This window comes from Lepidochelys olivacea (genome assembly GCF_965140295.1).
Source record: "Lepidochelys olivacea isolate rLepOli2 genome assembly, chromosome: 1".
NCBI lineage: Eukaryota > Metazoa > Chordata > Testudines > Cheloniidae > Lepidochelys > Lepidochelys olivacea.
Window position 1 is genome coordinate 267,358,095 of NC_140411.1, and position 20,295 is coordinate 267,378,389.

Sequence of the window (20,295 nt, forward strand, 5' to 3'; positions counted from 1 at the left end):
AGTAAGAGAAGAAGAGATGTATCTAGAATACAGCTGGGCAATTTATTTTTAGCCAAATAGTTCATCAAAAAATGCAGCATTGGATCCACCAAAACTATTTGTGAATTTGACACAAATTTGCTTAATAATTTCAGCACACCTCTCTTGCCCCTTCCCTCCCATGCCCCCAAAAAATTCAGGCTATATTCACAGGGGTACTTAGATGCCCTCCTAAAAATTGGAGGAGGTGGTAGTGCCCCCTTACACTCAGTAGCCCAAAGGTTAGATACTCGGGATGTGGGAGACATGGGTTCAAGTCCACAACATGGCTGATTTAGAGAAGGAATTTGAGCTTGGGGGTCTCATGTTGTTGGTGAGTGCACTAACCACGGAGCTTTGGAGTATTCTGGGTTAGGGCTCTCAGTCTGTTCTGTTGAAGCTGTTCCATGTTGTATAAATTAAATATGCATGGCAGCAGAGACTGGAACCCAGGTGAGTGTGCTAACCACCAGGCTATAGGGTCATTTTTTCTGTGTGGCCCAATGAATATTTAAATACTTATACAGAATGGAACAGTTTCAACTGGAGAGCTTGAGAGAGACTCTACTCTGAATACCTTTATAGCCTGGTAGTTAGGGCACTGACCTGCAACATGGAAGATTGTAACAGTTGGCCCACCTCTCAAGCACCACCTCTGTTTCCCATCTTCAGGGCTCCATAAATAGACTCCACTATTCCTGAATCCTTAAAATAATACTTTTGTTCATCTAATTTATTTATATATAATTCAGAAATAACACTCAGTCCTGGGGCTTCTCTCAAAAGAGAATGCTCATCTCCCCTCAGCCACTCCCAGGCCTTCCCACTTGGAGTCTTTTGTCCCTAGTACCTCAGAGTCAGTCCTAGGGCTTTTCCTCTTTTCCCTGGAGGTGATCCAAGCCTTCTAGCTTCACTTTGGTTCTCCCCTGCTTTTTGGAGGCCAGTCCTAGCCCAACCTGGCTGGAGTCTCATTTCTCAAACTCTCCTGCATCCTTCTGCCTTGCTGCAGCTTCATTCTGGCTATGTCTACACTTTTGGGGGCATGTAGAGTACATGCACTGCACATGTAGCTTCATGCTGCAGTGAAAGGCAGGCTGCGTCCAGCCTAGACGCTGTAATGTGTAGCTAAAGCCACAGTGAAAGGCTCCAGCAATGGGGGGATGCAGCAGAACACTACTCTGCTAAAAATAGCAGTGTAAACCTGGGAGGTACTGTGTGGGTCTGTAGAGAGCCATGTAGTGTATATATCTTGGGGATTCAGGAGTACAGGGCACTCTGCTCTACTCGCCTAAACTGCGTCTCATTGTCTACACTGCTATTTATACCTGGACTAGCTGGGCATGCAGCATCTGTACTGTACACGCTGCTATAAGTGTAGGTGTACCTTAAGCCACAGCTTCCTCTCATATTTCATGGTGCTGTCTCCCCCTTTATAAGGCCCAGGTGCCTTCCCTGAAGCCCATTTGGGCAGCAGGTAATAAATTACAGGTGCTTTGGACCCTGCTCCCTCTTAAAGGGGCTAGTCACCATGTGGCAGACAGCCAAGCTCAAATCCCTGCTGGCAAAGTGGGAACTTGAATCTGGGTCTTCCACATCTGAGGGCTATAGGACGTAGGGACAGCACCAGCACCACCACTGTTTCTTCCTCCTCGTCTGGGTTTGTGACTGGCGTTTCCATATTTCCTTTGCTTTTAATAATAAAAAAGAAAAAGCACTTAAAATACCCTGAAAGCAAAATGAAGCATTTAGGGTCAAACGAAACATTTCATTCAATACAAAATGATTTTTTTTTTCACCATTGAACTCAAAAATTCATTATTTTCACAGCTGGAGTCCAGAATCTATACACAGCCCATCTTCCTCAGATACTGCTGTATCCATCTGAATCACTTCAGCACTGTGCATGCTGTCTTCATCAGGATAGGCAGAGAAGGGGAGAAGTAGTGTTGCCAACACTTAGGATATTATTGTGGGTCTCACAATATTTGTTGGGGTTCTTTAAAAGCCCCAGCTCTTGGAGTCTTCTGATTACATGAGAATCTTGGTCTTCATAGCTATGAAGAAGAGCCTGAAAGTGGGAACCCTAAAGCAGTGGCTCTCATCCTTTCCAGACTATTGTCCCTCTTTCAGAAGTCTGATTTGTCTTGCATACCTAAGTTTCACCTCATTTAAAAACTTGCTTACAAAATCAGACATAAAAATACAAACATGTCCCAGCACACTATTATTAAAAAGTTGCTTATTTTTTCATTTTTACCATATAATTATAAAATAAATCAATTGGAATATAAATATTATACTTACATTTTCGTGTATAGTATATAGAGTAGTATAAACAAGTTCTTGTCTATGTGAAATTTTAGTTTGTACTGATTTTGCTCGTGCTTTTTGTGTAGCCTGTTGTAAAACTAGGCAAATATCTAGATGAGTTGATGTACCCCCTGGAAGACCTTTGTGTATCCCCAGGGATACGTGTATCCCGGATTGAGAACCACTGCCCTAAAGGTTCAAAATCCAGTAGGTAAACAACCCCCCCCAAATTTACTATTTCTTAATAGCTAGTGATTTGGGGGTGGGAGGGCTGATGCATTATTTTTGAATACTTAGGGTTGTCAATAATGCAACTTGGACACATGGTGTGGGAGCCAGGAAGGAGGAGAAAAGAAATAAGGGGGAAAAACCCCCCAAACTCACTGCATACACAAGAGAAAAGAGTGTCAGAGAAGGAAAACATCCATCCTGCCAGAGACATATTTATTTAATAAGATTCCAGGCTTGTTACTATGAAGACTGTTATGTCTGTAGAGTCAGTGTGAAGAGATGGAAAAATATGCAAGTGTGGATGAGAGCTCTCTTTGTTTAGAATATCACCAGATTCAATCATCACTTGAATTTGCGGTCTGTTACCAACCAATTTTTAAGGTCTCGGCCATTTTCAAGTTTTTATACACATGATTTTACAAATTACACCTGTAATTTGAACAGCACAGGCTTTCAGCTACTACTTCTCTAGTAAGTCACAGACCAGACAAGCTTGCTATCTGCAAAAAAAAGCCAGTGCTTCACCATTACCTTATTAATTATTTCATAATTTTAAATTCTTCAGACTTTCCCCACTATCAGTCCTTTTCTGTATGAAATCATGTCTCTTCGCTTTAGTTCAGGAACGTTATATTTTGAGCAGAAGTTAATAAGCCTTCAAGTACAGTCCATTTGTCAAAATGTGATAAGCTTATTTATTATTTTTGCAGTGCCCAAAGGTGCTAGCTATACTACATAAATTATATACGTTTGGGGTGGTATATGTTTTTGTATATAGGAGAAACTTAATGTTCTTAGTGTCCTGTAGTCATTGTGTTCATTAAGTTCCTTATCTATAGGACTACTATATTTGTAACAGCCCAGCTGGATTTGATAACATCTCTAACAATTTCCAGGCTTTCATAAGTGAGCTGTGAAAAGACTATTGTGGGATAGGAAGGATAATTAATATGCTTGTGTGAGGACTTCACATTAAACGAAACAGAAAAAGAAGTAGATTGAAAAGTGTTTTATATTTTTAAAAAGTGATTCCCATTCTTGTAGTGTAAGTGCCTCATTCATGTGTAGGCATTGGCTGGTATCTTGGAAAATCTGCAATGTGATAATTAGATTATAGCCATTGGTAACAGCAGCTGTTTCTGCTTCATCTATTTGTATCTGAAGAAGAACCAATATAGTTTTTCAAATACAAACCATTTTACCAATATTACATTGAGAAGTGGAATTTGTTGTAATGGGGGATTTGGTATTTGCACTGGATGCAAAAGATGTTGGAGGGAAGTCAGAATATATTAAGCATGAGGACATGACTCCTTATGCTAGGATGTAAACTTGAGGGCAGTTTGGAGTAGTTAGGTCTCCAGAAAGTAAGCTAAAGCAGCAATCTACATGGAGGCCTGGTATGTGGTAATTGAAATGGAAGTGATTATTTGGAAGGGGCGATTTATTTGAATGTAGAAGCAAAGGATGAAACTATGGTCCCATTGACATCAGTGTTTTGCAACTGACTTCAGTGGGGACAGGCTTCATCCAGTGGGTGCAAAATTAAAGGACAAGTTATTTAAAAGAAAAATCATGAAGGTGTAACCCACTGACTAGCATATGTTACGTATCCACCTGAGTGCCTGATTCAGAGAGGATATGGTTCTCTTATGGCTCTGGAATGGAGGGACACATACTTTTAGCTTTGGAGGTGCCCAGTTCAATCTCTGGCATGTGAGGATGGCAGCCATCATAAGTCGGACTCAGCTGGAATTCAAACTGTGGTGGGCGTTAGACTCTTGAGACAAGCTACCTCCTGTCCAGTGTAACCCACTGGTGAGTGTGTTTTATTTGTCTCTCTCTACCCAGTTCCCAGAGAATGTGTATCTGTTACAGTTCATGGCTACAGAGCTTGGCTCTTAGGAGTTTCAACATTTTGAGTTAGCTTTCAGCTATAGAGGCTCCCTGTTCAATCCTTGGTAGTTGGCCAAGACAGTGGCCATCTCAAAGGCATTTACTCTTATTGACATTCATGTAATATATTTAATATTGCATGACAATATGTGATACATTTATTAACAAATTGGCCTCCAAAGACCTGCCAACATTTGAACTTTATCAACCAATGTTCCTCTGGGGAATGGAATTTTCCTTCCATTGCCTGTAGACTTTTCCAGCTGTACATGAACATGATGAGAGCCAGGAAGTCTTACTATACCCAAAGCACGGAAGTGTGCCATGGTGTACCAAGTACCCTGACACACATGACCATTCCTGCCACTCTTCCTAATCAGTTTTCTGTAAGGTGGATTTTTTAAATTAAATAAATTAAATACTTTTATCTTTTTAAAAAAAATAAACCTATTTAAAATTAACTTTGAAATTATGACGGCCGATATTAAAGCCTAAACTAAGTATACTTAGGTTTGGCGGAATTTGATTTTTTATTTTTTTCTAATTTCGACAACTTTATTTGAAAGATTTTTTTTTCCAGCTGTGAGAGATAAGATTGGGGTTAGGGTCAGGGCAGTGCTGACAGCAGGGCTGCAGGGGACTCCTTGTGCAGCCAAGGTGCCCAGGACACTGGGGCACAAAATGCAGGGGTCTCCACTGTATACAGGGTTTTACAGTTTGGTTCAATGGCTCTCAGCACCCCCACTATACAAATTGTTCCACCACCCCTGGACCTTTCAGTGCACAGTCACAAGGGAAGAATGAAAAGGTGTCGCACATCTTTGATTTGATATGGGCCCCTAAGATTTGCTTAGGCAGCACTGAGCATTTGTGTAGAGTGGACTTGTCATTTGTTCTGCCTGAGGGATTTTAAAAAGGGTATGTCTTGATCTATCTGACCAAATGGATCAGATCATGTATTCAGCAGGTCTTCAGAGTAGATGAGACTCAGATGCCCAGATGTGATCCAGGCTCACTCCATTTGGGCAGTCTTCTTATTCAATCTGGAAGGTGAAGTTTAAATTGATGAATTATGCAAGGCACCTGGCATTCTCTCCAGACCTTCACTAACCACCAAAATCTGAATTTCCTCCCATCAGCTGGTGCATAGAGTGTCATAGAGTGCTTAAACCTGTACTTCCATAGGAGCAGCTTTCTTCAGGAGGGAAGAGGAAAAGTGTGCCATACAAACAGTTTCCTGAGAGTGGGGGTGTAAATACCCCACACTAGCCTGTTGCACACTAGGTGTCCATGTGGACCATGCTGCCATGCACTAAAAGTTCCTTAGTGAGTTTAATCTATCCTAGAGAGCAGATAAAAGAGCAGTACAGAACTTTTAGTGAGCGGCAGTAGGATCCACGCAGACAGACAGTTGGTGGTGAGGTAGATTTACACCCCACCGGTGCCATGAATTAAGTGTTCATATAGACAAGACCTGTCTGTCCTCTACCCCATCCCTCTCCACCCTCTGTTCAAGTTAGCTTTGTGTCTCTTGACCAACCCTTCCACAAGTGATTTGGGATACTGCTGTTCAGAACCCAAGATTGTCACAGATCAAATCACAGAATATAAATGTTAAAGTGTGATAGAAATTCTCTCTGTATACCCTTTATTTTGATTCTTAATCTTTTGAAAAACTATTCTCTGGATTATTATTGCTTTTTCTGTTTGCAAATGTGAATGTATGTATTGTACAAACACACTTAAATATTGTTTGAAAAGTTCCAGTTGCTTATGTTGTCTTAGCACAGTGGTTTTCAACCTTTCTTTATTTGCGGAGCTCTGCAAAATTTCAAATGGAGATGCGGATCCCTTTAGAAATCTTAGACATAGCTTGCGGACCTGCAAGGGTCCGCGGACCACAGGTTGAAAGACACTGTTCTATGGTAATGACAAACTTTTATGGGCCCCTTTGACATAGTCTGCGGACCCCAGGTTGAAAATCACTACATTAGCAAATCATGAAGATAATGTTTTTTGCTATATCTGAAAATATTTGGTTTAGAAATAAATTATAAATGCTTTAAAATAATGTGTATGCAGATTAACAAGACTTTTTACTAAACAACAAGTATTACCAGATTGTACATATAAATTAAACCATAAATATAATGGCATAATAATACTTAACATTACATATACACATGGTAACCAGTTATGGTTGTTGTATCTTGTGGTGTCTTGACTCTTGTGAGTTGAAGATCTCAAATACTATTATAATATTGCCATAGTTCTTTGAACTGAATATTTGACCTTAATTTAAAGCGACATTCTCAGATATAAACAATGAGGAGTCCTTTTGGCACTTTAGAGACGAACACATTTATTTGGGCATAAGCTTTTGTGGGATATAACCCACTTCATCAGATGCATTGAGTGGAAAATACAATAAGCAGGAATAAATATACAGCACATGAGAAGATGGGAGTTGCCTTACCAAGTGGGGGTCCAGTGCTAATGAGGCCAATTCATTTAGGGTGGATGTGGCCCATTCCCAGCAGTTGACAAGAGGTAAGAGTATCAACAGAGGGGAAATTATTTTTTGTAGTGACCCAGCCACTCCCAGTCTTTATTCAGGCCTAATTTGATGGTGTTAAGTTTGCAAATTAATTCCAGTTCTGCTGTTGCTCATTGAAGTCTGTTTTTGAAGGTTTGTTTTTTTTTTTTTTTGAAGAGTGGCGATTTTTAAGGCTGTTATTGAGTGTCCAGGGAGATTGAAGTGCTCTCCTGGTTTTTGAATGTTACAATTCTTGTTGTCTGATTTGTGTCCATTTATTCTTTGGCCAAACCGGACAGTCTCTATGCAAATGTACATGGCAGAGGGGCATTGCTGGCACATGATGGCATATATCTACATTGGTAGATGTGCAGGTGAACGAGCACATCTACCAATGATGATGATGTGGCTGATGTGGTTGGTGTCCCTTGAACAGATACGCGGATAGAGTTGGCAACGGGGTTTAATGCAGGGGTTGGTTCCTGGGTTAGTGTTTTCTGTTGTGTGGTGTGTAGTTGCTGGTTAGTATCTGCTTCATGTTGGGGGTCTGTCTGTAAGCGAGGACTGGCCTGTCTCCCAAGGTCTGTGAGAGTGAGGGATCATCCTTCAGGATAGGTTGTAGATCCTTGATGATGCGCTGGAGAGGTTTTGGTTGGGGGCTGTAGGTGATGGCTAGTGGTGTTCTGTTACTTTCTTTGTTGGGCCTGTCCTGTAGTAGATGACTTCTGGGTACCATTCTGGCTCTATCAATCTGTTTTTTCACTTCAGCAGGTGGGCATTGTAGTTTTAAGAACTCCTGATAGAGATCCTCTAGGTGTTTGTTTCTGTCTGAGGGATTGGAGCAAATGCGGTTGTATCTGAGGGCTTGGCTGTAGACAATGGATGGTGTGATGTGGTGTGGATGATAGCTGGAGGCATGTAGGTAAGTATAGCGGTCAGTAGGGTTCTGGCATAGGGTGGTGTTTATGTGACCATCACTTATTTGTATTGTAGTGTCCAGGAAGTGGATTTCTTGTGTGGACTGGTCCAGGCTGAGGTTGATGGTGGGGTGGAAATTGTTGAAATCCAAGTGGAATTCCTCAAGGGCCTCCTTCCCATGGGTCCAGATGATGAAGATGTCATCAATGTAGCGCAAGTAGAGTAGGGGCGCTAGGGGACGAGAGCTGAGGAAGCGTTGTTCTAAGTCAGCCATAAAAATGTTGGCATACTGTGGGGCCAGGTGAGTACTCATAGCACTGCCGCTGACTCACAGATAATAGTTCAAACCTAAAATGTAGGTTTTGAGGGATAGAGGGAGGTTTTGCAAAAGCTAAAGCTTTCAAGATATTGAAAATAAATCAGTGTAAACATTTTTGTGTTTGGATTCCCCTGCAGTAGTAGCAAACCAAATATTTGCAACTTTTTATATTGCAAGAGGCAGGGAGCGGGCAATGAGGACATAGGTCAGAATTATCTTTTGGCCAAGTGGCTGCAGCAGCTTTATTAAACCTTTAATATAACTAAACTATATTCTAAAGTTAGTCTGCCCGGACAGTAGTAAAAAGGGGGTAGGCCTCAGCCAATCCAGCTGATTATCAACTTACTCACATTTTCACTGATAAAATTCCAAGCTTTCTAAATTTTCCATGGTCTGACCATAGTCACTACCAAGTGCAGATCACTGCATGAGGCAATCATTAGGCCTCATACAAGTGCCTGGAACTCCCTACAATCCAGTCCCCTTCTCAGTGAAGGAGAGTTAATGCCCAGTTCGCTGAAAAGGGGTAATTTATTTCCAACCTCTGTGGAGTTGTCAGTACCAGCCATATACTATCATTAACTCTATTCCAGATTAGGGAAATCTCACCCGTGCTGCTAGGACCAAATACTTAAAATTGCGATCTTGTAAATCAAAAACAAAAAAATTGCGATCTTGTAAATCAAAAACAAATTAATTATTCCATGTAATTGTACACTCACTTCAGAGTCTAGATGTGCCTGAATCCCAGAATATGAAGACCTTGCCTCACCCAATGTACAGTAAACATCCACAAAATACTCCTGAGGGCATTCTGCTCCAAAAAATTAAAAATTATGTGCCAAAAAAATAAAAATTATGTGCATAATATTTGAAAATTCTGCAAGTTTTATCTGTCAATAAATAAATGTAGAGGTACCAGCATGGGAGTGGGGAGTACAGGCCAATGACTGTACGAAGGTGGGAGATCACTGTACAGCCTCCTCACCCCCAGGACACTGACTCAGTGGTGAGGCTGCACCCGACCCTAACACAACAAAAGGCCTGGGCCTGCCCCAGAAACACCCTGGGGGCAGGGTGCACCAGGTCTGGGGCTAGCAGGCACAACCAGGCATGATTCAAGTGTGGAAGGGCTCAGTGTGGGGGATCCAGATGTGGGTTGAGAGGATTCTGTGTGGGACAATCTGGGTGCGGGCAGCTCAGTGGGGGGGTCTAGATATGGGGGATCTGGATGCACAGAGGCTCATTGCGGGGGTTCCAGGTGCAGGGGCAATGGGACTCTGCAGGGGCTTCCACGTGAAAGTGGTTGGGTCTCAGCAGAGGGGCTTGGGTGTGGGGGTCTCAGCAGGGGAGTCTGGGTGCTAGGGGAGTGCAGCTAGTTGTGGGTCAGTGATGTGGGGGCTCAGGGTGGTGCAGGGGGTGGGGCTCATCAGGGTGGGGGTTTGAGTGCAGGGAGCTCAGTGGGGAGTGGTCTGGGTGAAGGAGTGGGGGTCCACAGGCAGGGGGTCTGGGTGCAGGAAGCAGCGGAGGATGCTGAGCTTCCTGCAGCTGGGGGAGGTTTCCGGGGGTGGGTCTGACACAGCCCCAGCCACTCCTTGCAGGGGAAGAGGAAGTCCCACCCTCTCCTGCCTCCAGCCCAGCCGGGACTAGCAGTTGGTCATGGCTCAGGGTAGGAGCCACTGGCTGGGCTGTCCCCAGCCCTGCGGTGATTTACCTCTCCACTGGCTGCTCCAGGTGCCTGAAACGATGTACCTGCGTTGCTAGGGAGTGGTGTGTGACTGCTCTTGCAGCTTCCCTTTGCTTCCTTGCCAGAAAGTCATTTTTCTGCAGGGAAGCAAAGAAATATACTGGGGACATGAATTCTGCGCACACGCAGTGGCGCAGAATTCCCCCTGGCGTAACAAAAAGACAGAGTGACATGAAATTGATGTCCTAGGTGCTAGTAATCTCCTGGGAGGTGTGAGAGAGGAAGGAGGGAAGGTGAGATTTTACAAGAGCATTGTGGGGAGGGTGATGCCTGTTTTGAGCTAGTACTGCTCTTTATGCCCCCTGCCCAGCTGCACGCCATCCAATCCCAGTGTTTATAGCAAGCATTGGGAATTCACCAACATCCTCTCTCCAAAGAGAAAAGAGTTATTGGTCAGCAATCTTTGTGGTACCGCCCAGAGGTGTGGCCCTACCCTCCTGGCCCCTGGTCTTGAGGGGCCAACCTATTTTAATACATGAAGACCAGAGAGTGAAATCAACAACTGATAATAAGCAAAAGTGAAGATGAATAGTCTATTCTCATTGTGCAAGGTCAAAGTGAAGAACAAACATCACAAACGATGAAGAGCAAACTAGATCATTAATCAGGAAAAAGAAATTAAATTTGAAGTGTTATTAACTAGAGCTGGCTGGAAAAATTCCAGTGAAACTTTTTTCATGAGAAGTTTCCAGTTCACTGGAAACAATTTGATTTTGGTGAACTTCTGATGGAATCCAGTGAGGATGTTGAGGAACCAGTTGCCCTGGGAATCAGGGAGCCAAGGGATCCCAGGCTCTGACCTCTTCAGCAGCCTCTAGGCAGGCTGTGGTAGAGCCAGCACTCCCAGGACTTCCAGGTGCCAGGTATGCTGAAGGGGAGCTTGGAATCTGGAAACTCCAGCTAAGCCTGGAGGCTTGTAGCTTAGCAGCCAGCACTTCTGGCTAGGCTTCTTGCAGACCTAGGCTTCTGGTTCTTCCAACAGGCTGTGGGGGATCTAGGGACCCTGGAAGCCTGTTAGCTGCTGCGTGAAATTGACATGATTGTTGTCAGTTTCCCTGCTGACCACCATTGACTTGCAGGAGTGAAACTAACCAAACTGTTGTTAACTTGACAAAAATTACTTGTGCATGAGTATTTGCAGGAGGCTTATTCTTTCTCCGTTTGATGTGAGATTTAGAAAGAGACCTGTAGATGTACTAACAAGTTTTTGCGAAAATCTTAGAAAAATAGTTTGAATTTTTGGTTGTGAAATGTGGATGTTGGTGATGAATATATAATAAGGAATATATAAAATGAAATAAATAGGTTCTCTTGAGGTTTCCTATTTTAAAAACACAAAATTCCCTGCAATACTAGTTTGCGATGCTGTATGTTAAAAATACTTAATGTTCCTGTTATGGTTGAAAACACTGAATGTCTACTGTACAGTTCCAGAATCTTGATTTTTAGCCAAAAGATGCAACTGGTAATGTGATCTCTGACATTTGGTGAGGCTTTACATTCTAAAATGAGAGGATTACTCATTCCTGTATTCAAGAAGGTTAATAAGCTTTTCTTTTCGTCTTCTTTTTGTTCCTTTGTTTCACTCCAGTTCTATTTTTATATGTACTACTTTTTCTTCTGAGGTTGCATTGCTACTTTGGATTTCCCTCATTCTAGCTTTAGCAGCCTCTATTTATCAATCCAAGCTATAAAATAGTTAGTTCATCCTACATGGTAAAATGATGTAATTTACCAATGAGAGTGTCATGACACATCTCTAACTTCCTGTTGAAAGTGTTATGTAGATGGGGTCTCAAAAAAAATGCAAAATTGCCCTAAATAAACATGCATTTTCCAGAGCCCATCAAAGCCATCTTCATGTTCTGTGCATCAGTTGGCTCTTGTGGTGAGTGTGATGTGATAGAAATTCTAGAGAATCATAGTGGAGCAAGAGCTAGTAAGCAAAATGTGAGGGGAGCTAAAAGAAGATTTAAAAAATTAGGTATATGCTTTAATCCCCTACTACCTTTTGCATGCAGAGTATAGAGAAGTACATAAAATGTATTTTAATATTTTGCAAAATTTTGAATTCTTCTTCGAGTAGACCCTATAGGTCCTCTACTCTAGGTACACTTGTACGCCCTGCCCCTCAGATTGAAGATTTTAGGTAGCAGTGTCTGTTTGTCCATAGATATGTTTTCTTGTTTCTTTTCTCTAGGGAAGTGGACTCTAGAAAGAGTATGTCTGGCTTTCCTGGGTTTAAATGTTACCTTTTGTGCCAAGAGGCTATCCTGGTCAGTGATGGACATTCCCACTGTATATTTGTCTCGGGGAGTCACATGTCCCTCAAAAGTGTAATTTCTGCCTCAAATTAAAGTCAATGTCCAGAAAGAATTGCAAACTAAATCTGTGTCTGCTTATAATGGAGAGTTCACTCCGACCAGCTTTCAGCCCCAGCCCAGGGACCCCTCCTCCATACAGTGGTCCCCAGATGAGGCCCACTCCATCAACTTCCTCAGCACAACACTCCCCTGCAACTTCAAAAAGGAAATCCATGGAATCCTCTCAAAAAGCCTCTAGAAAGCAGGCGTCAAGAGAATCTACCACAGAGACAATCCCTGGCCAGGTTGACTACCTTGGCACCCATTGATCTTCGACTCATTACCCACTGGGCTGCGGGCTCCTAAGGTACTCTTGTCGCCAGCAAGCCTAAGGACTCTAAGAGTTTGGGCTCAGGGAGACTGGTACCATTGGGTGAACAGGGTGGTCGAGAGAAAACCATCTCCTCTAAATCAGTACTGACAGAGTCCCGTGCGGCCTTGGTGCCTAGTACTTCAGCTCCGCAGAAGACCAGACCAACCCCTACTGGTTATTCATTGGAGCTCAAGAGACCTCTGGTATCATCAGCACCTTCTACCTCAGTCACCTCTGTTCATCTTAGCGATACTGCCCACCATCCCAGTACTGCAGGAATTTTGCTTTCCCAGGTAGTTGGTGGTTTCAGAAATGCCTGAGTCTCCCCTGCTCAGTACTGACACATTTCAGGTACGGACTACCTCTCGCTCTCCACATGGTACCAGTGGAATCTCCCATAGCTTCCATAACTGCTCCACTTCTGCCAAGTGATGAAAAGGAAGACAATGATGATTTCTCATCAGTCTCTCACATTTCTGTCCAAGGCTCTCCTTTTCACTGTCAGGGAGCTTTCCATCCTGAGACCTCTTTGGAGCCAGTTTATTGTCATGAGAGACACTGCCCATCCATTTGGTACAGATGCCTTTGGGTCCCCCCACCCATGCCTTTTGCACCACCTCAGTGCCTTACTGGGGCCCCTGAATGGCTTATTGCCAGCAATTTTTGAAGGCCCGTAGTGTTTCTCACTGGGAGAAGAAAAGGCAGTCCTCTCCAGCTTCTGTCTCTAGAGCTCCTGATCCACAAGAGTAGACCTTTGAGTAGCAGGAAACAAGATTAGACAAAACTACTCCTGCGACCAGCATTTCTCCATCCTCCTCTGATGAGCCCATTATGCCTCCTCTACTGACCTTGGCAGATGATTTTACACAATTTCAGGACCTTACAAATTCTACTAGAGGAGGTTAAGGAATCGCAGCACAAGCTACTCAACTTCCTGCACACCTCATCTGCCCACATTGCATTACCCATTAACAAGGTCTTGCTGGATCCAGCAAAAATAATATGGCATATCCTGACAACGTGTAAGAGAGAGGACAAAAAATACCATGTTTCCTCCAAGGACTCAGACTTTTTATTTTCACATCCATCCCTGAACTCCCCTGTCATCGATGCTGTAAACGAACATGGCAGATGGCACCACACTAAATAGACCCCATGTGGCAGGGATTTTAAATGTCTTCACGTAATTGGATGTAAACCATACTCTTTGGTTATCTTACAATTTAGGATCACCAATTACCAGGCTCTCATGGCAAAGTATAACCATATTAATTACTCCAAACTGAATGCCTCTACTGAGCATCTTCCTACAGATCAGATGGAGCTGCTGACACAGCAACTCATTCTGTCTCCATGGCAGTGGTCATGGGGAGGGCTTCCTGGCTTCAGCTGTCTGGCTTTCCAAAGGAAGTCCTGTCTACAGTTGAGAACTTTCCTTTTGAGGGATCAGAGTTGTTTGTCGAGGAAACTGATAAATCCCTCCACACATAAAAAGACTTTAGCGTCACCGTGCACTCGCCGGGAATTTACACACCTGCACAGAAAAGAAGATCCAGTAAATCCCAGATAGTGCAGAGATCCCAGCCTACTCAATTTCTTTTCCCCCAGAGGCATTATGAACTCCAGCACAAAAGACAGTGATTGCAGGAAAGGAAACCAGCTGCTCCACAAGCATCTACTTCACAACCCTCTACATCTAAACATCAATTTTGATGGGTTGGTTGAGGGCTTAAGTTACCACCCCCATTCTTACCTGCTGCAACAGACTGCATGTCTCCTTCGCTTTGATGACTGTCTTTCTTCAAAACGGGGAACACATAACTATGGACAAGTGAGTGTTGGAGCTCATTCTACATGATATTCTATCCATTTTACCTCTCTTTCCACCCTGCTACCTGTCCCTCTTCAGGGACCATCTCACAAGCACCTTCTATGACAGGAAAACAACTCTCTACTGAAGTTGGGTTCTATAGAACCTGTTCTCACACAACACAGAGGGAAGGGATTCTATTCCAAGTATTTCCTGATACTGAAAAAGAACAGCAGTTGGAGATCCATTCTAGAGCTAAGATCACTGAACAAATTGGTAAAGGTTCAGAGATTCAAAATGGTAACTCATGTAACAATAATTCCATCTCTGGACCCAGGGGACTGGTTCTCTGCACTCGATCTACAGCAGTGGTGGGCAACCTGCGGGCTGCATGTGGCCTATCAGGGTAATCTGAATGCGAGCCGCGAGATATTTTGCTGACATTGACTGTCTGCAGGCATGGTCCCCTGCAGCTCTCAGTGGCTGTGGTTCACCGTTCCCAGCCAATGGGAGCTGCAGGAAGCAGCGGCCAGCACATCCCTATGGCCCATCACTGATCTACAGGATGCTTACTTCAATATTGTGATCCACCCATCCTGCAGAAGATTACTATTCATTCTAGATCAGGATCACTTTCAATACAAGGTGCTCCCATTCGATCTATCATCCATTCCCAGAGCATTCTCAGAGGCCCTTTCTGTGGTAGTGGCACATGTTCGCAAACAAGGGATTGTGTGATGGGTTGGATCACAGAAACTCCCTTGGGAACTGCCAACTGATGTGCCGAGACTACTTCTGCCCCTGCTTTCCTGCCCTGGCAGCTTGGGACTTCAATGCCCTGCCTGGTTTGAGCCAGACCCGCTAGCCTGCTTCAAACCCAGAGCCAGGTCTGAACCACGTCCCCTAACAGCTGTAGGCTTTATTGAAAGCAGCTTAAGAAGTGTTCCTGTCTTTAACACTCAGATGCCCAACTCCCAATAGGGTCCAAACCCTAAATAAATCGGTTTTACCCTGGATAAAGCTTATACAGGGTAAACTCATAAATTGTTCACCCTCTATAACACTGATAAAGAGATATGCACAGCTGTTTGCCCCCCCAGGTATTAATACATACTCTGGGTTAACTAATAAGTAAAAAGTGATTTTATTAAATACAGAAAGTAGGATTTAAGTGGTTCCAAGTAGTAACAGACAGAACAAAGTGAATTATCAAGCAAAATAAAATAGAACATGCAAGTCTATGTCTAATACGGTGAGAAAACTGAATACAGATAAAAACCTCACCCTCAGAGGAATTTCAGTAAGCTTCCTTTTACAGACTAGTCTCCTTCTAGTCTGGGTCCAGCAATCACTCACACCCCCTATAGTTATTGTCCTTTGTTCCAGTTTCTTTCAGGTATCCTTGGGGGTGGAGAGGCTATCTCGTGAGCCAGCTGAAGACAAAATAGAGGGGTCTCCCTGGGGTTTAAATAGACTCTCTCTTGTGGGTGGACACCCCTCTCTCCCCCTGTGTAGAATCCCAGCTACAGTATGGATTTTTGGAGTCACATGGGCCAGTCACATGTCCATGCATGACTCAGAACTTAGAGGTAGCAGCCATGGTTCACATGCTACCTTGAACATCCTCAAGTAGACTTCTTATGTGGATTGGAGCATTCCAAGATCCATTGGTCGTTAAGTGCTTCTTGATTTGGCACCTAATTTGCTCATTCCTTTCTCAAGAAACTGACCAAATGCCTTACTAAGGCTACTTAAAGATCAAGCAAGTACACAGCCAATATTAATAATTTTGAATACAAAAATGATACATACATACAAATAGGATTAATAGATTCAGTAGATCATAACCTTTACAGAGAGATGTTACATGTCATATGTGGCATAAAACATATTCCAGTTATGTCATATGTACATTCATAAGCATATTTCCATAAAGCCTTATGGGGTGCACCGTCACATTATACTCTTTCCATACTTAGCCAATTGCCTGCTTAAAGCATTCTCCTTCAGTGAGGGTTTGATGGGCACACAAAAGGCCATGGACGTACTCCTCCGACTGGGACTACAGTTGAATGTCCACATTAACTCAAGTACATCTGCAGTAGCAGCCAAAGCATTCCTCCCCTCACACAGATTCAACACTGTGGTCAATTTGATCTTGACGGTCCAGGTCAGTCCTCACACATTGGCCAGAAACTGTCTCCAGCTACTGGGACACGTGACTGTGAGCACCTTTGTAATAAATCACATGAGACTTCACATGCACTGCAGAGTGGCTCAGAACAGTCTACTGATCAAGCAAACCCAGCTTAAATAAACTTCTCTCGATGCCCTCAATAGTCCAAAAGTCCCTCAACTGGTGAAAAGGCTATGCACTAGGCTATGCACTGATTGGCACAATCACACGGACCGTTATGCTGATGTAAGTAAATTATAATGCCTTTTAAAAAAATAGTAAAATGTACAGTATGTGTGTCATCTTTGAGATTTCTCAGTATATACAGAAGACCTTGCAATGTAGTCAGATCATGACACTTCAAAGTATACTCTGACAAAAAAACACTTACTGTAGGATTTATAATCCTGTCTTTGAATTGCTACATTGTAAATACACCAGAATCCTATGCAACAAACGAGTTTCTACCATTTGTTTTTGATAAATTCTGAAATTAAACCCTAGTGAATATTTTAAGTATAATTTATACAAGATTTTGTCAAGCTTAAAGTGAGAATAAAGTCAGAAAAGTGACTTTGTAAAAGTAACACCTTCTTACTCAAAAGATCTGCCACCAGATTTTATTCATAATCATATCTACTTATTTAAGGAAAAAATACATTTTCATTAGTTTTTCTCCTGTTAGCCCTGCAGAGCCAAAACAACAGTTCAAAGGAGAATGAGCTGGATTCTGTTCTGGCTCACACAATGTCAAAAGAATTGTTAGCTAAATTCTAAGTACAGAATGTTTATTCCTGATGAGAGAGAAAGCCAGAAAGAACACATCTTAATTGTTTAATCCATTTGTTTACTTGTAAATGGAGCAGATTTGATATGGAAGTCATTGAGGGACAAATAACAGTGAAACCCCTCAGGGCCTTTTTTATCAAGTCAATTTTAGGGTCAAACTGTACTTTGAAGCCTGTTCTTTTCAGATTATTACTTTGCTGATTTATATAAATTGTGAGCTGTGACATGGCTAACTAATTGCTTTATGTGACATTAACTTAAGTTTTAATGCATATTCTCTTTTAGGTTCACCAAAAACCTGTCACCTGACAAGATCAATCTGAGCACACTAAAGGGGGAAGGTCAGCTGACCAACTTAGAGTTTGATGAAGAGGTGCTTCAGAACATGCTGGATCTTCCAACATGGCTTGCTATAAACAAGGTCTTTTGCAATAAAGCAGCTATTAGGGTGAGTATTTTATTATGTTGGAACAGTAATTAAGCAATCTCCCTTTTTTGTCTTTTCTGCCTTCTTAAAACTTATTTTCAAGAAGTCTGAAAATTGCTAATTCTGAATTTCATAATGTTAAAAATTTGCTGTAGGTGTTTAACAGCTTCATAAAAAGAAGTTGAAGGCATTAGATAGTAGAAAATGTTCTTAATTGTTATCCCTCGTAAGACTATTACAGAAGCAATGAAAATGAGCAGTGATTTAATTTATTTTTTCTTTATCCAAGTGGAATTTTCTTCATATGCACTTTGAAATGGAGCAAGGGATTGTATATTTTTGCAGAGAAAGCTACTGGAGTTTCCTTTGGCTATGTCATACCATCTGCTTTAATTATTATTTTGTGTGTTACAGTAGAACCCCAGTTACGAACACTTCGGGAATGGATGTTGTTCATAATTCTGAAATGTTCGTAACTCTGAAGGAAATGTTATGGTTGTTGGTTCAAAAAGTTACAACTGAACATTGACTTAATACAGCTTAGAAACTTTTCTATGCAGAAGAAAAATGCTGCTTTTAACCATATAATTTAAATGAAACAAGCACAAACAGTTTCCTTACTTTGTCAAATCTTTTTTTTAAACTTTCTCTTTATTTTTTAGTAGTTTATGTTTAACACAGTGCTGTGTGCTGTATCATATTTGCTTTTTATTGCATACTTCTGGTTTCCAATCAGGAGTGTGGTTGACGAGTCAGTTCGTAACTCTTGTATTTGTAACTCTGAGGTTCTACTGTACTTTTTCTGCCACTTTCTTTCATGTGGTATCACCTTTTTTCTTTTATGCTTTCCCATCCCTCAGAGGCCACATATTATGGTGACATACTCTGCCTGAAAACTAGACAGAACTCTTTCTGGAGCCAGTGGACAATGCTCCTTCAGTCTCTCTTGCTAGGAAGTGATGTGATACACAACACTACTACTATCCTGTCTCCCAGACCATGCTAGAATGGGAAATAGAGAAAGCAAGCTATCGTGATTTATATCGTAACATAGCAAATGTGGGGGTTTGTTTTGTTTTTAATGAAGGAATGTGAAAAACTGTTGGACTTTTCTTATGTCTGGCAACACAGAGTTAGAGACAGATTAATTTTTTCGGTCTTTTTTCCTTTCTGCCACCAGTAGCTCCTAAGCTACCTTTCCTTTTGGCCACATGACTTTGTGTGTTATATGATGTATATTTCTCACATAAAATAATTTATTATTTGTACTAGCTTCAAAAGATCACATGCAAGTCCAGCAGTTCAGTGTAAATTTTATTTTTATATCTAGAAAATAAAATTGAGAAACAGATATCTTGATTACTACGTATTTTCTTCGATGTTTGTTTGTTTTTGCTTTAGCATAATGTTTTATCTTTCAGATACCATGGACAAAATTGAAAACTCATCCAATCAGTCTGGTAAGTTCTGAAATCAACCCAAAAAGTGTATATATATAAAAGAAGTTTCCAGAAATGACATTCTTTATGTCACTCTGAAGCCTAAAATGTCTGAGTCATTGTGGAGTGATGGAAACAGCTACAATCATAGTCGAGAACTTCTTTTGTTCAGCACAGCACCAGTTTGAATCATTACTGGGTTCTGTGGTCTTTTACTGTCCAGTTTTTAAGTTCTCAGCCACACATCTCTCCCAATATAACACAACTCATATACAAATAAACACAGCCATCAACAGAACAACACAACCAGCATCCACAATAACCTCAGACATCACTCTTAACACTAGAATGCCTGTTGAGTCAGTGTGAAGTGAGGGAAACAGCTATAAGCATGGTTAAGAATGTTTAGAATATCACCAGTCATAAATTATCACTGGAATTTGTGGTTTGTTATAATCCAATTTTTAAGTTTTCAGCCATTTCCAGGTTTTTTTACACATGACTTTGCAAATAATACCTGTCATGTGGTATATGTACCCCACGCAGGCTCAGCAGTCAAAGGGTTAATGGTACTGCCAGCCAGTGTTGATTGGTAGCCTCACAGCAGCTGGGAGAATAACAGGTCTGGGAAGCAGAAGGGCATGGGGCTATTGGAGGAGTGAGCAGATTGGAGAAAGGAACTCCTGTCAGCAGACTGCTGAAGAGCAGCTTAGAGACAACACTCCAAGAAGACATGAACAAACTAACAGTTGAAGAGCCTGTAGAGGCCCAGGGGAAGGTAGGAAGGAGCTCAGACCACTGTCAGAGTCTGCGAACCCTGGTCCTGCTTGTCTGACTTGAGGGCCCTGAGCTGGAACCCAGTGGAGTGGCTGGGTTCTCCTACCAACCCCCTGACGGACCTGAGATCAGAGAGCGTTTTCCAGATTCTGGGGTAGCCAGAATATCCTGACAGCCCCACTGAGCTGAGTGAGCTGGAGCTATGCCCTGGTTGGCCTGGAGGGGC

General features: G+C 42.2%; 1 protein-coding gene across 3 annotated transcripts in view; it reads left to right on the forward strand.

Annotated features, from left to right (window-relative positions):
• BLTP3B (bridge-like lipid transfer protein family member 3B) overlaps window positions 1-20,295 on the forward strand; it is an 81,612-nt gene that overhangs the window by 17,613 nt on the left and 43,704 nt on the right. For all 3 annotated transcript variants that reach the window (XR_014713406.1, XM_084641815.1, XM_084641816.1), the window contains 2 exons: window positions 17,712-17,874; window positions 19,275-19,313. Coding sequence is in view for 2 of the 3 variants with exons in the window: in XM_084641815.1 (XP_084497941.1) it covers window positions 17,712-17,874; window positions 19,275-19,313 (202 nt within the window). In the remaining variant the exon portion in view is untranslated. The remainder of the gene's footprint in view (window positions 1-17,711; window positions 17,875-19,274; window positions 19,314-20,295) is intronic.